The sequence below is a fragment of the Castor canadensis genome, chromosome 14 (assembly GCF_047511655.1).
Source record: "Castor canadensis chromosome 14, mCasCan1.hap1v2, whole genome shotgun sequence".
Taxonomy (NCBI): domain Eukaryota; kingdom Metazoa; phylum Chordata; class Mammalia; order Rodentia; family Castoridae; genus Castor; species Castor canadensis.
Genome location: NC_133399.1, coordinates 56,421,738 through 56,448,666, shown reverse-complemented (window position 1 = coordinate 56,448,666; position 26,929 = coordinate 56,421,738). Strand labels below are relative to the sequence as shown.

Here is a 26,929-nt window from a genome sequence, read left to right as displayed (position 1 = left end):
CTGAAACTTCTAGGAATATGGGGTAGGGAGCTAAAGGAGAATGATGGAGGGGGTGAACTCAAGTATAATATATTTGATATATTCTGAGAACTTTTGTAAATGCCACAATGTACTCCCAGCACAATAATAAAAATATTAAAATCCCACTTTGTAAAAACTTAATCCTTTCTCAGAAAATCCAGCTCTCTGGCAACAGTTAGTTTTTCTTACCTCTCAGTTCCCCCATATCCAGGGTAGTCCCAAGTTGTTCGAGCAAAGCAACTCTTGCTGCATTCTTTTTGTGTTTCTTGCCATCATAATGTTGCTGGGCCATCAGAGGATTATTAAACCAGGCTGCGCAGAGTCCACAGTATCTGTCTGAGTCTCTTCTTTGATAGGGAGATGCAACCACAGGAGCAGTGTCTACCCGGGAGGGCTTCAGTGAGCTCAGGGGTGTTGCTGTGAAAGGAAACAAGCAGAGAATCACAGATTATATGAATCCATTTCTGAGCACAATTGCCCTCAGTACCTGAAGAGTGAAGAGTTTCATGTTCATGCTAGAGTTCAAAAATCCAAAAGTTTATAGAAGCAGGAGAATTATTTCTATCAAACTCCATTTTGAATTGGGACACAAATGAATCTCTATAATGTGCTGAGATCAGAGTTTACAAACTTTTTAGAGTTTACATATTTTTACGCCAAAATGTGATAGCTCAAGAGACTATCTCTTAGTGGAAAATTAAGGAGGTAAAAAAAAAAACCCTGAAGATAAAGGAGATCACTCTTTTATCTTCATTCAGTGAAAATGAAGCCAAACTGAAAGCAAACATTGAATAATCATGACTTGAAATGACTTAATGAATGACTAGGACATGTGTGAACCATTTTGGGTGAACCATTTCCTTAGTAATCAAAGCACAATAGCTAAGTTATGGAAATAGCCAAGTCCACTACCAATGAATGTATGAAAATACATACTTGCCATATTTCCATTTAGGAAATAACCAAAACATAAAGGATTTTCCTAACTGATAGAAATAGATCTTTCAGTAACATGTCCATACTAAGGAAATCATACTACTTTTGTCAGTTACTTCTGTTTATTGGAACAGGTTATTTTCAACCTATACCTGCTAAAACTGATGCTGAAAGTACATTTTCCCCCAAAAAAGACCAAAAGAAAAGCATACGGAGCAGATATTGCTTATCTAAACAGAAAAGTCATCTATCACTATTTTGAGATTGCACTCCCATCTATTTAATGTGAAATAAAATGTGAACTTTCAGTTATTTCTAGTCTAGAAAAGAAGAATTTGACTTGAATGAGTTTACTAATGGAAAATAAAATAACTTTTGTATGCATTGCAACATACAAATTGCTTCTACCCTTACAACGACTATGCCTAGATTATTGTCTTATTTCTCACATGATTGACTTCAGTGACTTGCTAATGGTCAGAAAACTAGCTCTAATAAATGCAAGAATCAAAACCACATACTTCATTTCCAGGCCAATGTTAGTTCCAACAGCCCAAGGACTCTTTTGAACTTAATAAGCAAAGAGATTTTCCTCCTAGACCTATCATCTTTGTATTTTATACAGGATTTCATTTAATCTTAGAAAAATATTCTGATCCAAATATACACAATATACACAAGATGCTGCAATTTAGCAGTATCTTCTGTGTACTCCTACTCTCCATGATGGGACATAGAGTTGGCAAAACCTGAAAATTAGGGTCACTGTTCCCAGGAAAAGCAGAGATCTGGAACATCAATGATAAGTTAAGAACCAATTAACTCACTCCCGAAACTTCCAGGTATCTTTTATATGGACTCTTAATTTTTGGATTAAATGACTAACATGAACATACATATTTGCCAAATGATACTGTAATTCAAGCAGTGCCTGTATCATGACAATTTTTCAAGGAATCTTATTCCCTTCTATTCAGAGATTTCATCAGATCAGGAAATCTCAGCAAGCTTCAGTTAAGGCTAATGCTATTATATCTATAGGGACTCAGATAAACAATGTCTATTAAAAGCCCTATTGCTAGGTATGGTCATCTCTAGTTATAGAGAAGTAAAACTCAAATGTGTGCTAAACATTCCAGAAGTCATCTAGTACCATTCTTCTACAACTCAGAAATCCCAGTGAAAGTTACAAATATGCAGTTGACCTGTATGTGAAACAATCTTTATACATTTTTTCTCAAGAAAATTAAGTCTTGCTTCCAAAGTTTCTTGCATCCTTAACAATTTCTGAGGATATATAGCCACCTATTGTTTTTGATGGTAATGGAAAACAGATCATGTTTTTCCAACCTGAATGAAGGTTGACTTTTGAAGCATAATTTATTTTTCTCTAAAATGGACCCTAAAAATCATTTCAGTCATTTTTAGTTGATATTTGATATACCATATCCTTGTATGAATGATGAACAAGAAAGTATTCATTCAAAAGATAATCTTATTTGCATACAGGAAAGTAGTTTGATGCTGTGTTTGTATTGAGGTTTCTACTGCTGAATAATTCTACTGTCTTAGAATGTAAAGCCTGAAAATTTCTTATTTCTTGTTTCATATTCCAACTGTCTTCCCCAATCTCAACCCAGTTTATATTCCCTAATGTTTATAAAAGCAAACCAAGCCCACAGCAGAGAAATAGCCTTGAATCAAAATCAGAAATCTAAGTTGAGCTGGGCTTCCCCATTCCTGGGCTGTGCAATCTTCAACTAATACCTAATGTCTCTAGTTTCCACAAGATTAAAATTCAGGATCATCATCACTTTTGAAGCTAGTATTCTTTGCAGCCATAGGTTTATAAGGTAGAGATGGAACAGATTGTAGATGCGCTCTCCCTTTTATAGCTTTGACTCAATGCCAAATATGGAAATTATATGGGAGGAGGGCAGTTTCCAAATTTTAATGATAAAATTCGTGTATATACATGGACCATAGCACTCATAAAGTTTGGCAAAAGTATATTATCCTAATCAAATAAACATAAAGTAGGGTGAAGGTTACCTTTTTTTGTTTAAAAGCATCCTTCCAATAAAACAATTTAGTTGATATGTAATTTTTATTTTAATTTTGTACTTTATTCATTCTAATTTCAAGAAAATGCTTAATTAAATATTGGCTTCACTTATCCTTTGTAAAATTTAAAAATCAGAAGAGTTAATTTTAAAAAAACAATGGTTTTTAACACTAACTCAACTTTAAATATTTCTTTGTTTAGGTTGCATCTCCAACCAACGATATCAGAGTATCTTGGGGCTGAGAACCAAGCCCCAGGATGTTCTCAAAACCTCCCGCATCCTCATCCCACACCCTGATTCATATTCCCAGCACCCAGTCAGTGCTAAGGACCATGGATCTCAATATTGCCAGATTTTCTTTGAAAATTACTGTAAAATAAAATACTCTGAGATCTCCACATGAAAGACAGTCTCATATTACAGCCAATAGCAGCAGAGAGCGTTTTCTGTAAGCACTAGAAAGAATGTCACATCTTTAGGAGACAGAAAGAACAATTACTCATTTCTATTTAAACTCCAATTTTTCCATGTTACTAAAATATAGCTCTCCAAAATAGTAGCTAATATTATAGATTAATATGTAAAGTTAAATAGTAACTCTGATTCATTTGTCTATAAAAAACTCAAATACACACTGAGCTGTCACACCTACCTACCTTAGGTAGAGAGCATTACCAGCACAGCCTGGGCACAATACCACCACGCTTCTCAGAGCTACACACCTGTCCTGTAAGATGCTCTTCAACCCATCTGCTGGTAAGACCCTGACAACTTGAGAAAGAACTCATTCTCCCTCCTCTGAACTTACAGAGTGTCTACTAAGTGCATACTTCATCTGACGCTTCTCAAACATAAACACTTTGTGATCTTAGTTGTGTGAACATGTGTAGTCTGTGTGAGGAAAAGCTTAGAAGCATCTAGGCTTCTATAGAGACTTTTGCAGTTGCTGGCATCTCTTGGACATACTCATAATCCCTTATTGTAATTCAAAGAAATTTAAAACCTCTGAAACTCAAGTTCTTCATGATTCATTTGTAACCAAAACCTGACTGGAACCAATTATCATCTTCAGCTATACCATTTAGCACAAATACACATACATAGACCAACAGAATTATTAATGACTTTGATCATTGGATGCCGCCCCAGATCCAAGTAAACATACTATATGGTATATGTACCATAGTACATATCCAAAATCCTAAAATTTTTAATTTTCAAAACATTTTCACCCAAATGTTTAAAACAAAAGATCATATGATCTATGTATATATAGATGAAAATGTTATAATGAAGCCAATTACTTTATAAAATTAATCTATGCTAATTAGCCAGGCGTGGCAGCTCACACCTGTAGTCCTAACTATTCAAAGAGCATCACAGTTTGAAGTCAACCCAGGAGAAGAAAAGTTAGTGAGATTCCATCTCAACCAATAAAAGCTGGGCATGGTGGTGCTCACCTGTCATCCCAGCTCTGTGGGAAGTGTAAATAAGAGGATCATGGTACAGATCAGCCTGAGAATAAACATGAGACCTAATTCACAAAGTAACTAAACCAAAAAGGGCTTGGGCATGGCTCAGTGGGACTCTGCCACTTGCACCTGCCTATTAGGCACAAGGCCCTGAATTCAAACACCAGTAAGGCAAAAAAAAAAAAATACTAATTAACAAAAGACATGGAAATAAAGATCCTGGGGTCTATAGTCAATCCAGAGCAACTAAGATAGACTCAAGTTGCTCTAAGGCTTGAGATAGTTGAAACAAATCTGGCTTCAAAACTTGACTTCTAAGAATCACGTGATCTTGCAATAAATTCCAATATCCTTTTTCATGCCTTGCACAAAGTTTGTCAGGGAACAGATTCTCACCAACTACTTGTAGACTGATGTATAAGATGTCTTGAATAATAGCCTAAAATTATATATATCTGCATTCTATGTTTGTTTTTCCTGACAAAATAAACATGAATAACTTAAGGACAAAAAATTTTCCAGAGCATTCTCTATGTATGGATACAAGAACACTGCCTTGCTCTTCAATGTCACATTGTCTGCAACCAGATTCTCCATGAGTGGTAGCAGGCACATAGTATATATTTCATGCCTTTCACTTAATAAATGAATAAAATAATGCTCAGCACATAATAAGTGAGTGAAATAAGACAGTAACAAAGGTTTTATTTTTCTCAGTTTTGTCATGAGAGATGAAGAAGCCTGGTGATGTACTAATCAATCCAAATATAAACAAATAAGGGACAAGATGTTGGTGAGGAGAAAGCTAAATTGTAAAAGGGTAATGTGCCAAAGTAAAAATATATACCCCAGTATCCCTCCTTTTGAATTCAATAAGACATTATTCTCTCAAATTTCAGGACTTGCCTGTTTTCAGATATTATAAATTCTGCTCACCCTTCTGAAAACATCATTTACAAACAGAAAGTCATTTAATTGGATCTGTTTATCCTGGCATCTAAGACCCTCACTTTGACTTCTAGTATGGTACCAACCATCACAGATTGCCCAACACTGAGAGCTCCCAGGATACGGAGCTTCCAGTATAGGAAATAGAAAAATGTCCTGGGCAAACTGAAATGAAGTGATCACTCAGCTTCTGGGAACAGACCTTGACTTAGCCCTAATTGGGAAAGTAGGAATTTGGGAAAAGGCTGGCAATGATTGTTCAGGAGACTAGAGCAGGTTTTCAATCAAGCAGACAGAATCCACCACTAGATCTTAATGCTCTATTCATCAGATCACCAAGAGGGTGTCTTTAGCTGAAGAGGGTAGCAAATGGAATTCTTACCTATCTGTCTTCCCTCCATAGCCACAGGGTGCTCTGTAATCACACACTGACAACACCACATTCTATCTATCTATCTCAACATGCTTCTCTCTATATATCTGCCAGCTCTCTCACCAGTCTTAATTTCTCTTTCAATCTTCCTTTATCTTTCTCTCTCAGTCTCTCTTCTTTCCTCTTTCCCTGCATTTGCCCCCACCCATCTCCCTCATTCTCATTCCTTCTCTCTCACTCACTCTTTATTTTCTCCCTGTCTCCCTTTCTCCTTCTTTTCCTCCCTCACTTTTTAGGCCACTCTTACAAGGGATTGGAAGCTCTTAACATGGAGAAATAGAGCCAGGAACCTAATCTACAGTGTGTAGTTTTCTCACCTGAGGCATTCTTACCCACAATCCAAATTCTTTCCAGTTGTGTGCTATTATGCCATTTACTCTTCTATGTCTGTTCCATGTATTTTGTTATTTTAATTGCCTCAAAATCCTGCTTGACCTGTGGGGCAGCTGGAAGCTCATGGGATGAATTATTTAGCACAAGGGCCCTGATTAATAAGCAGGAGAGAAAATGGCAAAAACCAGATTTTCTAAAGCTAACACCATATTTCATGTCAACTAGTTTCCAATGATGCCTAGGAAGCAATAGGCCAAATAACCAAACAGGTAACTGTAGCATCAAAACACTTCTCCTTGGCTTCAACATCTGTTCTCAGTGGGGTTATTTGGAAATGCTCAATTTTTTTTCTAAAATGCTGATTTCCAGTCCCTATGATGTCCCTACTTGTTTTCTCTTTTTTCTTATCTTAAATCAAATTAACAACAGTAGTAATTCTCAGTGCCCGGCTGAGGAGGCAGTTGTTTGTCAACTTGCACCTGTAGCCCAGTTGCTGAATGGTCTAGCCTCTTCTGCAGGTAAATGCTTCAATTTGATGCCAGTGTGCAGTCAGGTCTCAGGCTCAGATTCCATTTGCATCTGACAGATAGAGACTAGCACCTAAAGTGTGCACAGTAGACACTCACTATACAAGGGATGAATAAATTAAAGTACCAGAAACTTTTAGTTCACATCAATTTAGTAAGTTTTATGTTTTATGTCTTATGATAACTAATTTTTAAATCTTCAATACTTTTAATAAATGTATCCTACAGGGTTCAAAAATACAAACATATTTTAGAAAAATATTTAGTGACCTGGGGAAGTGTTTGGGATAGAATATAAACTAAAAGATGTGGTTTATGTGTAAGGCATAAACCAAATAACTTATTAAATTATGTGTGTACACACACACATACATGCACACATAAAACTACATATAAAGACTAGAAAGTTACAAATCAAAACCTTAGTAATGGTTATTTCTGTTGTGCATAATGATTTTTTAATATTTATGAATATATTGTCCTTGATGCAAAAGCAAAGTCTTTTTAATTGATGATTTATATACAGGCCACATTTCATGCTAACTTGCTTTAGTTCAATGCCTGGGAAACTCAACTTAGGGGGACTTGAAGTGCCACAGCTATGTCTTAAATTAAATCTCAGATTTTATTTTCAGTGATTTAGTTATTAATTTACTGTTGATTTTCCAGGAAATGGGATACAAGAAAGCTGGCTCAGCTGGAATAAAATGTTAAATTACCAGTATCCACTATTTCTCCAAAAGATCCAGAAAAAAGTAGTTTCCCCTTATTTTTGCAGATCCAAAAATGGCAATAATTATTTAGATAAAATTAAGTATCTCTCTTCTCATATGGTAGGTGTGGAAGTAAATTCAGCTATACATGGTCCTGAGATAGAAAAATCCACATGCTGTTTCTTTTAAACCATAAAAGAAATTAGGGAGCACTATAGTATATCCAGTGTTTCAAACTATGTGCCTTTTTGCGTTTTCTGAGCATAAACAAAGATGAGGATGACTTAACAGAACCATCACTTCAATTGTGTCTATGTTCTTAATACAATCAGCCGATTAGTGCCCCCTCACCCACCCCACGTTCATATATCATCAGTCTTCATTAAGATAGGATTCACAGATCATTGATTTTCATTAATATAGAATAATTCCCTCTAGTTGCAGTCACCGATTTGGCTCTAAATGTCTTAAGTATGCCTGTTTTCTGCAGAACCTAATCTTTGACAATAAGCCATTACATAGAACTTTAGAGGGGATAAAGGGCCTTTTATTATTTTCTCATGTTATCTCACAAAAGAATCCAAAAGCTGTGAGATTCTGCATTATTCCATGCATTGAAAGTAGGAGGCTAAAATGAAAGTTCCACAAGGGTAAGGATTTCTATCTGTTTTGTCCACTAATCTGGCCTGGCACAGAATATGTTTTAAATAAACTCTTATTGAATGAGGAAAACAGCTTAGTCTTCTTAAAGTAATTTATGTAAGGAAAGGAATTATGGCTTTAGGACCTTCTGCAGGCTTGAAGTACTGACTAATATTGAAATCAGTGATCAAATCCTTTCTGTCTATCCAAATTGCTCTTAGGAGCTGCTGTTTCTCTCTGGATATAATGCATCTCTGTCTTCAAACACTGTTCAGGTAAGGTGCTCAACTCCCTCTGAGTTCAGTGGCCAAATTTTTAGTTACAGCCATAGTTCCCAAACTCTGGGCAGAAGTAGCCTGGGATAATGCAATTAACTCATAATGAATCCATAATAGATTTTAAAATTCTGAAGATACCAATGTCTGGACACCACAGCAGTCACAGGCTGAAGGTAGTTCACAGTTTCAAATTAGATGCTACATTCCTTACAATTATTTTATGTTCCTATGAAACTGGATTTTTGGATGCTACTTCCAGTCTATTCAACAAATCAATGAGGAGATGGCAATGTCCAATTGACTCCAAGTTTTGAGAAGTTATACAGTGCTCAATGCGCAATGACCTTCTTTAGTCACAGTGGCTATTTTAATATGAAAGAAAAATATTAAGTTTTCTCTCAACTGATATGTATTGCGTTTTCAGATGTCTACTAAGATAGTAGGATATACTTATGTCTAGGTTGTTTGGACCTACCTAATTAATAAACTTAACTTTTAAGTATTTCTTTTTATGTAAGGACAGAGTGAACAAATATGGAAACACTAGACTACAGCAAAATTTCAGAGACACTATCACCCTTCTACAGCTGTGCCCCCTTATCTGTGGGGGATGTGTTCAAAGATCCCTAGTGATATCTTAAACTTCAGATAGTACTGGCCCTATACACATACACTATGCTTTGTTGTTGTTGTTGTTTTATTCACTCTTACCATAGATTTTAGCAACCTGAGCATATAATTTTTTTAAACTTAATTAAAAACTTTTATTTGTTTATTTAAAGTAAGTACTTTATGGCTCTTCTTAACCTAGCCCAATTGCCACCTTTACTACTCTTGCATTTAGGCCATCCATTAAGTAAAATAAGGGCTAATGGAACATAAGCACTATGATGCTACAGCAGCCCATCTGATAACTGTGACAGTTACTGAGTAAGTTAGACGGGTATCATATTGATACACTGAACCGAGGGATGATTTATTTCCTAAGAGGGACAGTAATACATTTCATCACCTACTCAGAATTATGCACAATTTAAAACTTATGAATTGTTTAATTTTGGAATTTTTCATTTAATATTGTTAGATCACATTGACAATAGGTAAGCTTTTAAAAAGTGAAATTATACATGCAGGGGCTACTATATATAATTTGCCTCTATGGCTTGGGCAAGAGTCAACAACCTGTTGATTCAGATCAGAAATGCTGATAGCCTTTCCTCCTAACTTTACAGCCTACATTTAACATAGGCAAGAGGTAGCATCTCAGATGAACAGGGTTAGGTTTCCTCTCAAAAATACTCATATGTCAGGTGGGCACTTGGTCCCCAGCTGCTGGTGCCATTTGGGAGGTTCTATAAACTGTAGGTGGAATCTAGCAGAAGGAAACTGATCATTGGGGGTGAGTACTTGAGGACATTTTCTTCTTGGCCCCTTTCTGTCCCTCTCTCTGTTTCTTGTCCACCATGAGGTAAAGAAATTCTCTACTCCTTGCTCCACTGCCATGATGTTCTGCCCAAGCACATGGGGCCAAGCAACCATGGAACTCTGAAACTGTAAGCCAAAATAAATCTTGACTCCTTAAGTTGTTTCTGTTGGGTACATAGTCATAGTGACACAAAAGTAACTAATATAACCCTCAGCACATGCTACCAGAAAGTGCCATCCTTCTATTTCTGAATCACAGATACTATGGTTAAGGGCAGCAGGAGGACTGACAAGCTGATACCCTGCACTGACACCAGCTTTGTTTCTTCTAATCCATATCCTGTGCTCAGGAATGGGAAATGATTTACTTATCTGACAACATCAGCTATTCAACTAGAGAGCCAGCTTCCTGGATCATTTCTTATATCCTATGAATATTTATGGAGGACGGAAAGATGAAAAAAGTGATCAGTGACAGAAGTACAACAGAGATAAAGTACAGGGAAGTTTGGAGAAAGAAGCAGAAAGAGGGCAACCTTTCTTCTTGGGCTGAAAGGAAGTTAAAGCTCTGGAATTCCATGAGGGAAGTTAGTGTTGGCATTGCTTTCTGAGCAGAACTTGTGTATCTACACCTGCTCTTCTCCACTCTCACAAACATCCATTCTCCAGTAGATATTTCCTGGGTTTTCTCTTTAACCCCAGTATTGAGTTCCCTAAAAGTAACATGGGCTTCAATAATGTGTATCTTACAAGTTATGAAAACTGGCTCTATTTTGTGTTTATAACTACAAATATTAGCCATTGTATATTTTGCAGTTAATCTAAAGATAAAGTACTTTGTCTTAACTGCTATTTGGATATTGATAAAATTCAAGGTTTGAATTTATTTTGAGCAACTCTAGAAAACCCTGAGGTCACATTGTGAGACATACCAGATGTTTTGCTCCACAGTCAGGTCTTTCCCAACACTTTTGTCAAGAAAATCCACAGTACTAAATGCTAAAACAAGAATTTCCTAATCCTTATGAATTTGAAGCCTGGAGTCTTACACCACTGAATCTCAAACTAAGCAATAAGGCTGGTGAGCAGAGGATGACTGAATAAATAAGGAGATGGTTTGGGGCTAGATAAGACTGCAGATAAATGTTGGGAAATCATTAGGTTTGTTCAGTCCCTGGGGGTAAAAAAGCCTACGCAGGCTCTTAATTATTCAGGTGCACCACTGATAGTCATTAATTTTAACTATGGATTGGCCACAAATCACACACTTTATTATTAGATGCAGATACAGCCAAAATGAGTGCATGAGAGAGAATATGAGTGATTTTTTGAAGAATTTTTACAAGTGTGCCACTGACAGCCAGCAAAAGCGTAGCTGCTTAAAATCTGTTATCCCAAGTGTGTTCCCCCAACCCAAATGTCAACATCCTCTGCCAGTTTATTGAGGATGATAATCTCAGGTTCTACCCCAACCATTGGATGATTAAATGCACTTTACAAGGAGCCAGGTGACTCATATGCAAATTAAATTTGAAAAGTTTTAGATTAGGACTCAGTGGTTCCCAATCTTGGCTGAAAGTAAGAATCACTTGGGGGAAATTTTAAACACTAATGGGCTCCAGTCTCAAAATAATTAACTCAGAATTTCTTGAAGTAGTGCCAAGCAATGGTAAGTTTTAAAACGTTGCTGGTGCTTCTTGTATGCAGCTAGGCTGGGAACCATAACACTGGAGGGACAGCATCTAGCATGGACTTAATTTTACCTCCACTTCACCAAGCATCTGTGTTGTGATGTTTCATTCATTCAACTATATATTCTGTGATGTAGCTCGGTGGTACAGCACTCGCATAGCATGCACGAGGCCCTGGGTTCGATCCCAGTACCAAGAAAGAAAAGGAAAAAAAAAACACTATATATTCCGGCTCTATGCTTTGAATAACGCATACAGTACTACCCAACCTTCCCTCATGGAGCTTCAACTCTGATGTGAACATATTTTAATCTAATTTTATCAAACTGTTTTATCAAGATGAATGAATTCTATAGATGTCTATTGGTTTTCTTTAAAAAATCATGAAGCTAACAGATACGAGAAAACAACATGAGTTTTAAAAATAAAATCAAACTGGATTCAAATCTAGGTAAAGTTACTGTATATGAGAATGTTTCCTAAAGTAAGTTGGGGTCAGTGTTCAACTTCATACCCTGTTGTGAGGATTACGTGTCTTGATAAAATTGAGTGTACAAGCATACTGGCCACAGAGAAAAGACCAGAACCCAGATATCCTAACTCTCCCTATGTTCTTATTTCAGTCCTGCACTACCATCCTTCCTGAAAGAGGCTGAGCCAACAAAGGTCAGAATTGCAGTAAGGAGAAGGGCAGGGAGTACATTTGGTGAGTCAAAAAAGCTCAAGCAGTGAAGAGTCTCTTTGGCTGCTCATAACCTTGTTGTCACAACAGAAATCCAAGACTCTTTCAAAGTTGTACAGGATGTCCTCTAGAATAACAGGAAGTATATATAAAAGCCAGAGATGACTTAAGGAGGAAAGGTATATGAGCAAAGTTTAAAGGATCTAGACTTACTTAGCCAGAAGAAAAGATGAATTACAAGTGAGATACACAGATGTCAGAATTTGGCCTGATGGCTAGTCATTTTCCAAAGCTGCTAAGGGGAACCAGAGTAAGCATGGAATAGGAGGCCTTTAGAAGAGAAGTGGCTTAATGCCTCTGATGTCAAGGCATGCAAACTGCCCACAAGATGGGAACTGAGGGATTTGTAGACTCCAGGTCATTAATACCCAGTGGAAGAGGGGGAAGGGCATTTAAACCATGCCAGACAATGGGACTTAGAATGAAATGGAATATTACTGGAAATGGATAATATGGTAACTCAAGATTCTGTCAATTTCTAGATAAAATTCAGTCTATATTGTAGTCTCTGGAAGTATAAACATTTTTTTAAAAAGCAAAATTCTTTAAAATTGACACTTCTATCTCAGTGAAAAATGTCAGAATTTTGATAAGAATTATATTAAATGTATAGATTTCTTTCTGCAGTATAGTCATTTTCATAATATTGATTCTGCCAATCCATGAGTATGGGCTTTTCTTTCATCTTCTGATGTCTTTGTTGATTTCTTTCTTTAGTGATGCAGTTTTCATTGTGTAGGCTGGTCACCTTCGTTAAATTGATTCCTATGTATTTCAGTTCTTTTGAAGCTATTGTGAATAGTATTGCTTTCCCAATGCCTTTTTCAGACTGTTCATTGTTTGTATATAGAAATGCCATAGGTTTTTGTGTATTGATTTAGTATCCTGATACTTTGCTGAAAGTGTTTATGAGATTTAATAGTTTTTTGGTTGAGTTTTCTAGGGTCTTTCAGATATAGGATATCATTTGCAAATAGGGACAATTTGAATTCTTCCTTCCCTATTTGAATCCCTTTTATTTCTTTCTCCTGTCTTATTGCTCTGGATAGGAATTCCAGCATTATGTTGAGTAAGAGTGGGAAGAGTGGACACCCTCCCTCACTCCTGATTTTAGAAGAAATAGTTTCACTTTTTCCCCATTTGGTATGATGTTGGCTATAGGTTTGTCATACATAGCTTTTATAATGTCGAGGAATGTACCTTCTATTCCTAGTTTCTTCAAAGCTTTTATCATACAAGGATGTTGCATTTTGTCGAAGGCATCTGTTGATATGATGATGTGGCTTTTTTGTCCTTGATTCTGCTTACGTGTTGTATTGTGTTTACTGATTTGTGAATGTTGTACCATTCTGCATCCCTGGAATGAAATTTACTTGTAATCATGGTGTCTGACCTTTTTAATGTGTTGTTGGATTCTGTCAGCAAGTATTTTATTGAGGATTTTCAAATTTATGTTCTCAGGTCTATAACTTTCTTTTTTTAATGTGTCTTTACCTGGTTTTGATATTAGGGTAATACTGGCTTTGTAGAATGTATTTGGTAGTATTCCTTCCTTTTGTACTTTATGGAATAATTTGAGGAACAAATTAGTTCTTCTTTAAAGATCTGGCAGAATTCAGCAGTGAATTCATCAGGACCTGGGCTTTTCTTTATTGGGAGATTCTTTATAACTGCCTCAATCTTATTATAGATCTGTTGGTTTTTAATGTCCTCTTGGTTCAATTTTGGCAAGTTAAATGTGTCAAAAATTTATCTATTTCTTCTTCATTTCCCAGTTTTCAGAAGTAAAGGTTTTTAAAGTATTCCCATATGACCATCTGAATTTTATTGGTGTCTACTATAATCCCTTTTTCATCTCTGATTTTATTAATTTCCATCTTCTCCTTTATTCTTTTAATTAATTTGGCTAGAGGCTTGTCAATCTTTTTTATTTTTTCAAAGAATCAACTTTGTTTCATTGATTCATTGTATCTTTTTTGGTTTCCAAGTCATTGATTTCTGCCTTGATTTCTATAATTACTTTTTGGGTTGGCTTGTACCTGTTGTCCTAAGAGTCTGAGATGTCTTATCAGACTACTTATCTGAGATATCAAATAACCAAAGTAATCCTAAGCCAAAAGAGCAAAACTTGAGTATCACAAAACCTGATTTCAAACTACACTTCAGAGCCACCATAATAAAAACCCCATGGTACGAACACAAAAACAGACATGAGGATCAATGGAATAGAAGACCCTGGCACAAACCCATGCAACTACTATCTGTTTTTTGACAAAGGTGCCCAAAATATGCCTTGGAGAAAAGATAGCCTCTTGAACAAATAGTGCTGGGAAAACTGGATTTCCATCTTCAGAAAACTAAAACTAGATCCTGGTCTCTCACTGTGTACAAGTATCAATTCAAAGCAGATTAAAGATCTTAATGTAAGATCTGAAACAGTGAAATTAATCCAGTAAAAAATAGGGAACACAATGGACCACACAGGCATAGATAATAACTATGAATAGAACTCCAATAGCTCAGCAATTAAGGGAAAGTGTTGACAAATGAGACTGCATGAAACTAAAAAGTTTCTGTACAACAAAGCAAACAGTCCCCAGACTGAAGAGACAGCCTACAGAATGGGAGAAATCTTTGTCAGTTATACATCTGACATGGGCTTAATAACCAAAATACACAGGGAACTCAAAAAACTAACCTCACAAAGAATCGACAACTCACTGAATCAGTGGGCAAATAAACTGAACAGACAATTATCAAAAGTAGTACAAATGGCCAATAAACATATGAAGAAATGCTCAACATCTTTGACCATAAAGGAAATGCAAATCAAAACTACATTGAAATTCCACCTCACCCAAGTCAAGTGGCTATCATCAATAACACAAGTAATAACAAATGCTGGTGAGGATGTGGGGAATAAGGCACTCAACTACACTGTTGGTGGGAATGTAAATTCGCACAACTGCTATGGAAAGCAATATGGAGGTCCCTCAAAAAACTAAAAATAGAACTACCATATGATGCAGTGATACCACTCCTAAGTATGTATCTGCAGGAATGTGCTCCAGGATATGATAGAGCAACTTCCACACCTATGTTTATTACAGTACTATTTATAACAGTAAAGTTTCAGAAATAGTTCAGATGCTCCACAACTGATAAACAGATTAAGGAAATATGGTATATATACACACTGGAGTTTTATTCAGCTATAAAGAAGAATGAAATTACGTTGTTTGCAGGTAAATGGATGGCAATAGAGAACTTCATGTTAAATAAAATAAATCAGGCACAAAAAGTTAAAGGTCACATGTTTTCCCTCATATTTTGGAGTGCATTCCTTCAGATATAAGCTAGACCTATATGTTAAATTTATAAAGACACATATATGATCTATCTATCTGGATATATATATATATATATATAGAGAGAGAGAGAGAGAGAGAGAGAGAGAGAGAGAGAGAGAGAGAGTTAAGAGAGTATTAGTATTGGTGAGAGTCTGGGGAGACTACAGGAAGTGGGAGAGGAAAAAAAAGTTAGAGAATGAAAAAATATTGGAACAACCCATCTATATATGAATTTAATGCAACTGTAAGTTGTTGAATATTAGAGGAGCATGGTGATAGAGAATGAGTAAGTAACGGGGAGGGGGTCATGGGGTTAATTTGATTAAAGCATGATATAGACCTGAAGTACCAAGGCAAAATCACCTTGGACTACCAATATACAATTTAAAAAACTGAAGGGCAGGAAAGAAAAAAAATCTCTTCTAGGGGTGGATAGCACTGGGAGGGGAGTGGGCACAGGAAAGGGAGAATAAGGGTGAATATGGTGGATGTATTTTGTATCCATATATGAAATAGAAGAATGAAACTGTTGAAATTGTTCTAAGAAGCAGGGAAGAGGAGAAGGAGAATGATGGAGGGGTAAATCTAACTAAGCTATATTGTAAATATATATGTAAATATACAACTATTAAATGCTAATAAAATTTTTAAAAATAAAAATAATAATTATTGAATATTAAACATTGGGATTTATCAAATGTATGAATATCTTTTCTTTGGATTTGACTAAAAAATAACCACTGCTTTGTGTTAATTAAGAAGAATGGAGTACACTGTTCCTCCATATGCAAAAGTCAGCTCTTGCCTCCTCCACCCATTAGAAGTCTTGATATATTAGATTTGCAAACTCAAAATGAAAAGTCCAGGCATTCTGATTTCATCTGCTCTATTAACTGAAAAACAAATGAAGACATTAATGATTAGCAGTTTGTACTAATCAAGACAATAATTACAGCGAGTGAGAACTGATGATTAGGCCTTCTGCCCCAGTCCCCTGCTTCTCAGTTAAGTGATCTCAACAGGTTGCAATCAAGCCTCAATCACTCCTTCAGGTGCCTGAAGTTTCCCTGCTTCCAATGACCTCCCTTATCTTTTCGAGTGTTGAAGACTCTGCTCAGCTCACAATTTCCAGATGCTCTCTGGAGTCAGTCATACCCCACCAACAGTAAAAATTACTGTCTCCAAAAGGGATTGCAAAGGCTTAGTTGGGTCCACTTAATCTCTCATTTGTAATTCACAGTATTCCAAAAAATACCCTTAAAACCTTAGGTAAATTTACAGTTAAAGCTATAAATTCCTTTGTGCTCAACAGATAACTGAAAATCACAAGAAATCCTACACCAGAGAAGAAAATTTTGAAGGCAGACATTAAGGTAAAAAGAACAAGAAATTTCATCTTTCTCTTTTCCTAAGTAAACTTGTTAGATATCTGACACAAAATAATTTATATACCAGTAATCTACCAAAAAATTGTCTTTTTTTATAGATCCACTTCATAAAAATGAAAGGTGGTTTACACTGCATTCTGATATGATGCTAAGCCTACAGATTGAGTCTGTAGGAGAAAGTGCATTGACACTGGGTTGTCTAAGAAGCATAGGTATCTGAGTGTCAAAGAGGGGTATGCTTGATGTCAGGAAAGTAATTAGCATTTTAGACTAGGAAAAAACAAGGTTGCAAATATGGGAAAGAGATCTGGGCAGCTTAAAACCACTGCCAAGGTGCTGGGACCTCCCCAGGAATGTCCATAATGCCACTTCCATGCCAGAGCTTGGGACAGAGGGGAGGACACCTGCAAGGACCTTATCAATCTGCATAGAAAGACAGGTGAGTTAGACCCACTTCTGAGGAAGCCCCAAGGTTTGACCATCAGCCTATGGAGGCCCATACATAACAGTATCTCAGGGATTGTAAAGTAGGCAGAACCCAAGATGGAGAGAGACCTTCTCGGATACCTACACACCCCTAAAGAAAGCCCTAAAGAGGGAGAAGGAACCTCCCTGAGTGACTGGGGCTGGCCTTCTCACCACCCTTCATTGCCAAAGGATAGAGGTAAGTTAAGTCAACTTTTTAAACACAAAGAAAAACTCTACTTATTGTACTTAATTACACAGTGATTTCTACCTGTTGCATCTGATTATGAAACCAAACTTAATGTAAAACAAGAATTGTGAGGATGGTGATTAAAATATATAGATATTTTGAAAGATGAGAATATAATTTGAGGCACCTGCTACGAGTTATTTCAGGTATAATGCATACTTTCTGAGTCTCTTCTCAATTCCATAGATTAAACACTTTTAGGGTTCTTAATTGCTGATTTAAGAGATGTTGCCAGAAAATCTTTCTGTTGAAGTTTCTTCTAAAATGGTAATACTTTCTGTATATGCTTCCTAAGTCTTAACTGTGTTTCCTGTTAACAGTTTCATAGTAAACACAAGAAACTGATTATTTTATTGTTCTATTAAGATTCCTTCAGAAAAATGTGGTGATCAAACACTTCCTGGAATATAATCACATCATAAAAATCTGCTGAAATCCTAGTACTACTCTTTGATCACCCAGAAGAGAAAAGTGAGTTTATGCTATTTACAAGGAATATGCCCAATGTGAATATTGCCTAGGCAATAGCCTCACTGTTAAAATTCTTAATTCCACCCATCACCTATCTCTTCTTTCACTAATCATTACATAGAAAACAAGAAGAAGCAGTCTTGATTAATCATTGTTCCAAGCCCCCTATGGCCCAGGGTACAAAGTCATGGCCAAAGAATTCAGCGCTCCTGATTCCCACAGCCAATTCATTTCTGCACTGTTCACTGGAGAGCAGTAGCTCCATGGAATGATCAATATGGTTTCTCATGTCAAATAACACCATGAAAAGATCACTGCAAGTGAAAAGAGTGGCTTTGCCATTAACCACCTGCATCACCTGGCCAGGTGACTTCATCTCCCTGATCATCAGCAACTGTAAAGGGAAAATGAGATGCTCTATAATTCTACAAATCTATTTCTTGTATTTTCTTTTTTTATTATTCATATGTGCATATAATGCTTGGGTCATTTCTCCCCCCTGCCCCCACCCTCTCCCTTACCACCCACTCCACCCTCTCCCTCTCCCCCCACCCCCTTGATACCCGGCAGAAACTATTTTGCCCTTATCTCTAATTTTGTTGAAGTGAGAGTATAAGCAACAATAGGAAGGAACAAAGGTTTTTTCTAGTTGAGATAAGGATAGCTATACAGGGAGTTGACTCACATTAATTTCCTATGTGTGTGTGTTACCTTCTAGGTTAATTCTTTTTGATCTAACCTTTTCTCTAGTTCCTAGTCCCCTTCTCCTATTGGCCTCAGTTGCTTTTAAGGTATCTGCTTTAGTTTTTCCTGTGCTGAGGGCAACAAATGCTATCTAATTTTTTAGGTGTCTTACCTATCCTCACACCTCCCTTGTGAGCTCTCGCTTTTATCATGTGCTCAAAGTCCAATCCCCTTGTTGTGTTTGCCCTTGATCTAATGTCCACATATGAGGGAGAACATATGATTTTTGGTCTTTTGGGCCAGGCTAACCTCACTCAGAATGATGTTCTCCAATTCCATCCATTTACCAGCGAATGATAACATTTCGTTCTTCTTCATGGCTGCATAAAATTCCATTGTGTATAGATACCACATTTTCTTGATCCATTCGTCAGTAGTGGGGCATCTTGGCTGTTTCCATAACTTGGCTATTGTGAATAGTGCTGCAATAAACATGGGTGTGCAGTTGCCTCTGGAGTAACCCGTGTCACAGTCTTTTGGGTATATCCCCAAGAGTGGTATTGCTGGATCAAATGATAGATCATCTTTAGCTTTTTAAGGAGCCTCCAAATTTTTTCCCACCAACAGTGTAAGAGGGTTCCTTTTTCCCCCACATCCTAACAGGGGTGAGGTGGAATCTAAGGGTGGTTTTAATTTCCATTTCCTTTATTGCTAGAGTTGGTGAGCATTTTTTCATGTGTTTTGTGGCCATTTGAATTTCTTCTTTTGAGAAAGTTCTGTTTAGTTCACTTGCCCATTTCCTTATTGGTTCATTAGTTTTGGGAGAATTTAGTTTTTTAAGTTCCCTATATATTCTGGTTATCAGTCCTTTGATGTGTAGCTGGCAAATGTTTTCTCCCACTCTGTGGGTGTTCTATTCAGTTTAGAGACCATTTCTTTTGTTGAGCAGAAGCTTTTTAGTTTTATGAAGTCCCATTTATCTATGCTATCTCTTAGTTGCTGTGCTGCTGGGATTTCGTTGAGAAAGTTCTTACCTATACCTACTAACTCCAGAGTATTTCCTACTCTTTCCTGTATCAACTTTAGAGTATGAGGTCTGATATTAAGATCCTTGATCCATTTTGAGTTAATCTTGGTATAGGGTGATACACATGGATCTAGTTTCAGTTTTTTGCAGACTGCTAACCAGTTTTCCCAGCAGTTTATGTTGAAGAGGCAGCTTTTTATCCATCGTTTATTTTTTAGCTCCTTTGTCAAAGACAAGTTGGTTATAGTTGTGTGGCTTCATATCTGGGTTCTCTATTCTGTTCCACTGGTCTTCATGTCTGATTTTGTGCCAGTACCATGCTGTTTTTATTGTTATTGCTTTGTAATATAGTTTGAAGTCAGGTATCGTGATACCTCCAGCATTGTTCTTTTGACTGAGAATTGCCTTGGCTATTCATGGCCTCTTGTGTTTCCATATAAATTTAACGGTAGATTTTTCTATCTCTTTAATGAATGTCATTGGAATTTTGATGGGAATTGCATTAAACATGTAGATTACTTTTGGGAGTATAGACATTTTTACTATGTTCATTCTACCAATCCATGAGCATGGGAGACCTCTCCACTTTCTATAGTCTTCCTCAATCTCTTTCTTCAGAAGTGTATAGTTTTCCTTGTAGAGGTCTTTCACATCTTTTGTTAGGTTTAAACCTATGTATTTGATTTTTGTTGAGGCTATTGTAAATGGAATTGTTTTCATATATTCTTTTTCAGTTTGCTCATTGTTAGTGTATAGAAATGCTAATGATTTTTCTATGTTGATTTTATATCCTGCTACCTTGCTGTAGCTATTGATGATGTCTACGAGCTTCTGAGTAGAGTTTTTTGGGTCTTTAAGGTATAGGATCATATCGTCTGCAAATAGGGATACTTTGACAGTTTCTTTACCTATTTGTATTCCTTTTATTCCTTCTTCTTGCCTAATTGCTCTGGCTAGGAATTCCAGTACTATGTTGAAAAGGAGTGGAGATAGTGGGCATCCTTGTCTAGTTCCTGATTTTAGAGGGAATGGTTTCAGTTTTTCTCCATTAAGTATAATGCTGGCTGTAGGTTTATCATATATAGCTTTTATAATGTTGAGGAACTTTCCTTCTATTCCTAGTTTTCTTAGAGCTTTTATCATGAAATGGTGTTGGATCTTATCAAAGGCTTTTTCTGCATCTATTGAGATGATCAAGTGGTTTTTGTCTTTGCTTCTGTTAATGTGGTTTATTACATTTATTGATTTTCATATGTTGAACCACCCCTGCATCCCTGGGATGAAGCCTACTTGGTCATGTTGAATAATCTTTTCGATGTTTTGTTGAATTCGGTTTCCATTATTTTGTTGAGGATTTTTGCATCAATGTTCATTAAGGAGATTGGCCTATAGTTCTCTTTTTTGGAGGTATCTTTGCCGGGTTTTGGGATAAGTGTAATACTGGCTTCATAAAATGTGTTAGGCAGTTTTCCTTCCCTTTCTATTTCGTGGAACAGTTTAAGGAGGATTGGTATCAGTTCTTCTTTAAAGGTCTGATAGAATTCAGTAGAGAATCCATCAGGTCCTGGAATTTTCTTTTTGGGGAGACTCTTGATTGCTGCTTCAATTTCATTTTGTGTTATAGATCTATTCAGGTGATTAATTTCCTCTTGGTTCAGTTTTGGATGATCATATGTATCTAGAAATCTGTCCATTTCTTTAAAATTTTCAAATTTATTTGAATATAGGTTCTCGAAGTAGTCTCTGATGATTTCCTGGACTTCCATGGTGTTTGTTGTTATCTCCCCTTTTGCATTCCTGATTCTACTAATTTGGGTTTTTTCTCTTCTCATTTTAGTCAGTTTTGCCAGGGGTCTGTCAATCTTGTTTTTTTTTTCAAAGAACCAACTTTTTGTTTCATTAATTCTTTGTATTTTTTTTTTTTTTTGGTTTCTATTTCATTGATTTCAGCTCTTGTTTTTATTATTTCTCTCCTACTTGTTTTGGGATTTGCTTGTTCTTGTTTTTCTAGGAATTAGAGATGTGTCACTAGGTCATTGATTTGGGATCTTTCAGTCTTTTTAATATATGTACTCATGGCTATAAACTTTCCTCTCAGGACTGCCTTTGCTGTGTCCCATAGGTTCTGCTAGGTTGTGTTTTTTTTTTTCATTGACTTCCAGGAACTTTTTAATTTCCTCTTTTATTTCATCAATGACCCATTGTCATTAAGCAATGAGTTATTCAGTTTCCAGCTGTTTTCATGTTTTTTGTCTTTACTTTTGTTGTTGAGTTCTTGTTTTATTGCATTGTGATCAGTTAGAATGCATGGTATAATTTTTATTTTCTTATGTTTGCTGAGGCTCGCTTTGCGCCCTAGGATATGATCTATTTTGGAGAAGATTCCATGGGCTGCTGAGAAGAATGTATATTGTGTAGAAGTTGGATGAAATGTTCTGTAGACATCAAGTAGGTCCATTTGATCTATTGTATATTTTAGATCTTGAATTTCTTTATTGACTTTTTGTTTGGATGACCTATCTACTGATGATAATGGGGTGTTATAGTCTCCCACAACTACTGTGTTGGAGTTAATATATGCTTTTAGGTCTTTCAGGGTATGTTTGATGAAATTGGGTGCGCTGACATTGGGTGCATATAGGTTGATAATTATTATTTCCTTTTGGTCTGTTTCCCCTTTTATTAGTATGGAATGTCCTTCTTTATCTCATTTGATCAATGTAGGTTTGAAGTCTACTTTGTTAGAGATAAGTATTGCTACTCCTGCCTGGTTTTGGGGGCCATTGGCTTGGTAAATCTTCTTCCAGCCTTTTGTCCTAAGCCTGTGCTTATTTCTGTCGGCGAGATGGGTCTCCTGTAAGCAACAAATTGTTGGATCTTCCTTTTTAATCTATTTCATCAAATGGTGACTTTTGATGGTTGAATTAAGTCCATTAACATTAAGTGTTAGTACTGATAGGTATGTGGTGATTCCTGTCATTTAGTTGTCTTAGTTGTTTGAAGGTTTGATTGTGTGTAACTAAGTTGAGGTTACTGTCTACTTTCTTGCTTTTTCTTTTCCTGTAGTTTGGTGCTGCCTGTCCTTTCGTGATTATGTTGGGTTTCACTTTCTGTGTGCAGAATCCCTTGAAGAATCTTTTGTAGTGGTGGCTTTGTGGTCACAATTGTTTTAGTTTCTGCTCATCATGGAAGACTTTTATTTATTTCTTGTATTTATAAGCAAAGAACAAAGACAGCACCAGAACAAATGCATAGATCTGGAGATGATGCCTCAGGACACGCCAACTTTCCTCATTTAAAAGAAAATGCACTGCTATAAAGATCTGCCTGTTTGGCAAACTATTGTTTCTATCTATTAAAACAAGTATCTAGACAGATTATGCCAGGCAAACCAAATAACCTGATTCTGATGATGGAATCTCTGTATCATATAAAATCTTATATGTAAATATGAGGTGTTGATGAATCCTGGCTGCATACATTATTCAAAATTTGAATTTATTTAACTTTCAAACAGATCTTGAATACTGTGACCATTATTCATTCACCAGGGAATTCACAACCAATTCTGTGTCTGGCATGGAAATTTATAGGAAAGTTCTGAAGCTCTGTCTCTCCACTTTTCAACAGGAAATAAAAACACTGGCATGATTTCAGAAGAGGAATGCATGGTAAACACACACACAAAATAAGCAGAGTGGCTGCGATCATCGCTTATCTGTTCTTTTTCCCATATTGTTCACTGTCACTACAAATGAGAAATATTTGATTTAAAAGTTATAAATATCTGTCTTGCTGTCACCCAGTCATCATAGTGAAAGCCCTGGTGTTTGACCTTTTGGGTTCAGGAGGTGAGAAAAACTTAGGAAATTATCTTATGAAGCATTATTTATCTCTAGAGGTCAAAGTCCTGGTATTTGCAGTCATAGGTCTTGGCTTTGACTTTTGATTTTGTATCTTTTCAGTGTACCAGCAGGCAAGTTACTTACCCTGAAGGATCTCATATGTCAATATAAAATGAAGCAGAATATGGTGTTTCTGATATAATATATTTACATTTACCACTTTTTAAATGTTATTATTAAGCTAGATTCATCCTACTCAACTGTATGTACTTTTACCACTCTCAGGATCTTAAAAATGTTATGTGTTTTTATTTCATTGTTGAGTGATAAATGCCTTTTAAAACTTAATTTTTAGAAATATAATGAATACAGAAGAAACATAGTGAATATAGAGTAGTGTGTAATATGTATACACAGTCAATTCTCATTCGTGGTAGTTATATTCTATTGAGTTGCCAAGAACACTGAATTAGTGAATATTCAACCATGGCTACTAAGAGGAATATAGGGTTTGCTTCCTATGAGTTTATGGTTATAGTTTGATTAATGAATAATCTTGTTATATGTCTGTGTTTTTATATAAAGATACCTTATTTAATAAATATGGTTAATTCATTAACACTGAATTCATGGTCAACGACACTATAACTCAGGCCTGAAATAAGCTTAATATAGCTATTTTCTACATAAGGCTCATCTCTACCTTCTTGCCTTAGGAACACCACCTCAGCACAAACACTGGGCTGATTTTTATTTTATTATTTTTATATTTTTCATTACCAATTCATTGTTATACTGGGGATACATTGTGACAGTTTATAAAAGTGTACAATATATCTTAGATTCATTCCCCCCATCTTTCTCCTTTGTACCCTTCCACCTTAGAATAGTTTCAAGTGGTCTCACTGTTCCATTTTCATACATGAGTACATAATATTTCCACCATATTTGCCACTGGGCTGATTTTAAATGGCAAAGTGTTCACCAAAAATCCCAAATACTGCAAAACGAATGGCACCTAATAGAAAGGATACTGTGTATAGCATGAGAGCTGAAACAGGAAGGCAGAGTGTCACCTTGTTCAACCTCACCTGGGACTGCACTTGGAGTTGACTCAGATTTCTCACAATTTTGTATATGTGTGGGAATACCTGCAGACTGTCATGAGTATTGCTTTGGGAGCTGCAGATACACTTTAGTGGATAGGAAAATTCACAAATATAAAATCCTCAGATAATTTTAGTACTGACTTTTGTGTATACATTCATATGTATTTACATGCCATAATATATTCATTACACACTTACTTATGTGACAGGCACTATATTAAACATTTTACATATATCTTCTCTAAAATTCAGCCAGGCACCTGTAGCTGATGCCTATAACCATAGCTATTTGGGAGGTTGAGATTGGGAGGACCTTGGTTTGAGGCCAGCCCAGGCAAATAGTTTCAGGATCCCATCTCCAAAATAACTAGAACAAAAAAATGGAGTGGAGATATGGCTTAAATGGCAGAGTATCTGGTTTGCGAGTGCCTACTGTACAAGTGCAAAAGCACTCAGTTCAAATCCCAGACTCTCCAAAATAATTGATTTCCATAATTTCTATAATTTCCATAATTTCTATGATTTATTTCCATAATTTTCTAGTAAGAATCCAAGGGCTATCCAGGTGGAACTGGTTCACACCTAGAACCCCAGATACTTGGAAGGTGAAGATCATGAGTATCATAGCTTGAGGCCTTTGATGTTAGCCAGGTTAAAAAAAAAGTTTACAAGACCCCCATCTCAGCAGAAAATCTGTGCTTGGTGGCTCCTGCCTTTGATCCCAGCTATGTGGGAGGCAACAGGTAAGAGGACTGCAGTCTGAGGACATCCCTGTGCAAAAATGTGAGACCTTACCTGAAAAATAACCGAAAGTAAAAAAATTGCTAGAGACATGGCTCCAGTGGCAGAATGCCTGCCTCACAAGCATGAGTTTAATGTTCAGTTCTGCCAAAACAAGAAAAGAAAGTGAGAGCTGAAGAGTTAAAACAACTTGTGAAAGGTCAGAGAGGTAGAACCAGAATTTAAAACTGGTAGGGACTACTTTTGTGTTCCACATTATTCTACAGATCGCTTACTGTACAAGGAAGGGGCTTCTGTAAAATCAAGCAAGTGGAGGATGAGCATGCCACTTTATGCCGAATCAGAAAACTGCTGTTTTCAGTAATCACATTTAGTTAAAATTAAAAAAAAACAAGATTATTCATTTGAAAATAAGGCAAGACATTTAAATGCCTATTAATAATCCAAAGAATGTTTCAAGTTTTTACTCATTCAACAATTATTTCCTATATGCCTACTATGTGCCAATAAGTATGGCAATGAACAAGGAGATGATACCATATCCCATGGCATTGTTAAGACAGATAGGCTCTATAGCAACTTCTGTAGACTCAAAAATGAAATAAAGATATTGCTAACTTTATTGCTATTATTTGTCAAGTTAATGGCGTCTGGGAATTATATACAAGATTCTGCTCAATACTCATTTTTGCTAAGTGCTGGATATATTCATAAAAGATTACAGGTAAAACAGTAACTTTATGTTGCTTTAACATCCAGCTTACCATTTTATTTGTAATTACTGGGGTAATGGGTTGTAGCAGACCTTGAAAACTAATACAGATTTCAGATCAGAACTACAAATCAGAAGGTACAGACATATTAAGGTTTTGGCAAAATCTGGTTATGATTTCATCCTTTTAGTTTCATAAATGTGTTTGAATCTTAGATCTAGTGGAGAACTTTACTATCACTATGGTCTTACAGCATCTCTGGGGAGCATCTGTGCTCCTAATGAGGAAGAGACACTGAGAACCCCTACTTCTCTGTCCCTGAGGTGCCTCCCCAGAGCACAGCCAGGGTTTTTCAGTTCTTGGTCACATCCTTTTCATTAATCCATGTACTAGGTAGGTGTTTACCCACCTCTTCTTTGCTGCATGGCCTGGGAGATGGCTTCCATTTATATACAAACTCATATTGCCAGCATTTTCTCTCTTTATTGAATCTCCATGAAGATCATCCCTTATCTATATCAGATGCCAACAAATCATTTATGTAAAGGTCCATGTAGCAAATATTTTATACTTTGTGGGCTTTATTGTATCTATCATAAGTACTCAACTCTACCATTACAACACAAAAAGCTACCACAGACAATAAATATAAGAATGTG

At 36.3% G+C, this 26,929-nt stretch overlaps 1 protein-coding gene across 2 annotated transcripts in view; it reads right to left on the bottom strand.

Moving 5' to 3' along the window:
* The window catches only part of Zmat4 (zinc finger matrin-type 4), a 403,972-nt gene that overhangs the window by 143,220 nt on the left and 233,823 nt on the right, over positions 1-26,929 (bottom strand). For both annotated transcript variants that reach the window (XM_074054613.1, XM_074054614.1), the window contains exon 5: positions 211-438. In XM_074054613.1, the coding sequence (XP_073910714.1) occupies positions 211-438 (228 nt within the window). The remainder of the gene's footprint in view (positions 1-210; positions 439-26,929) is intronic.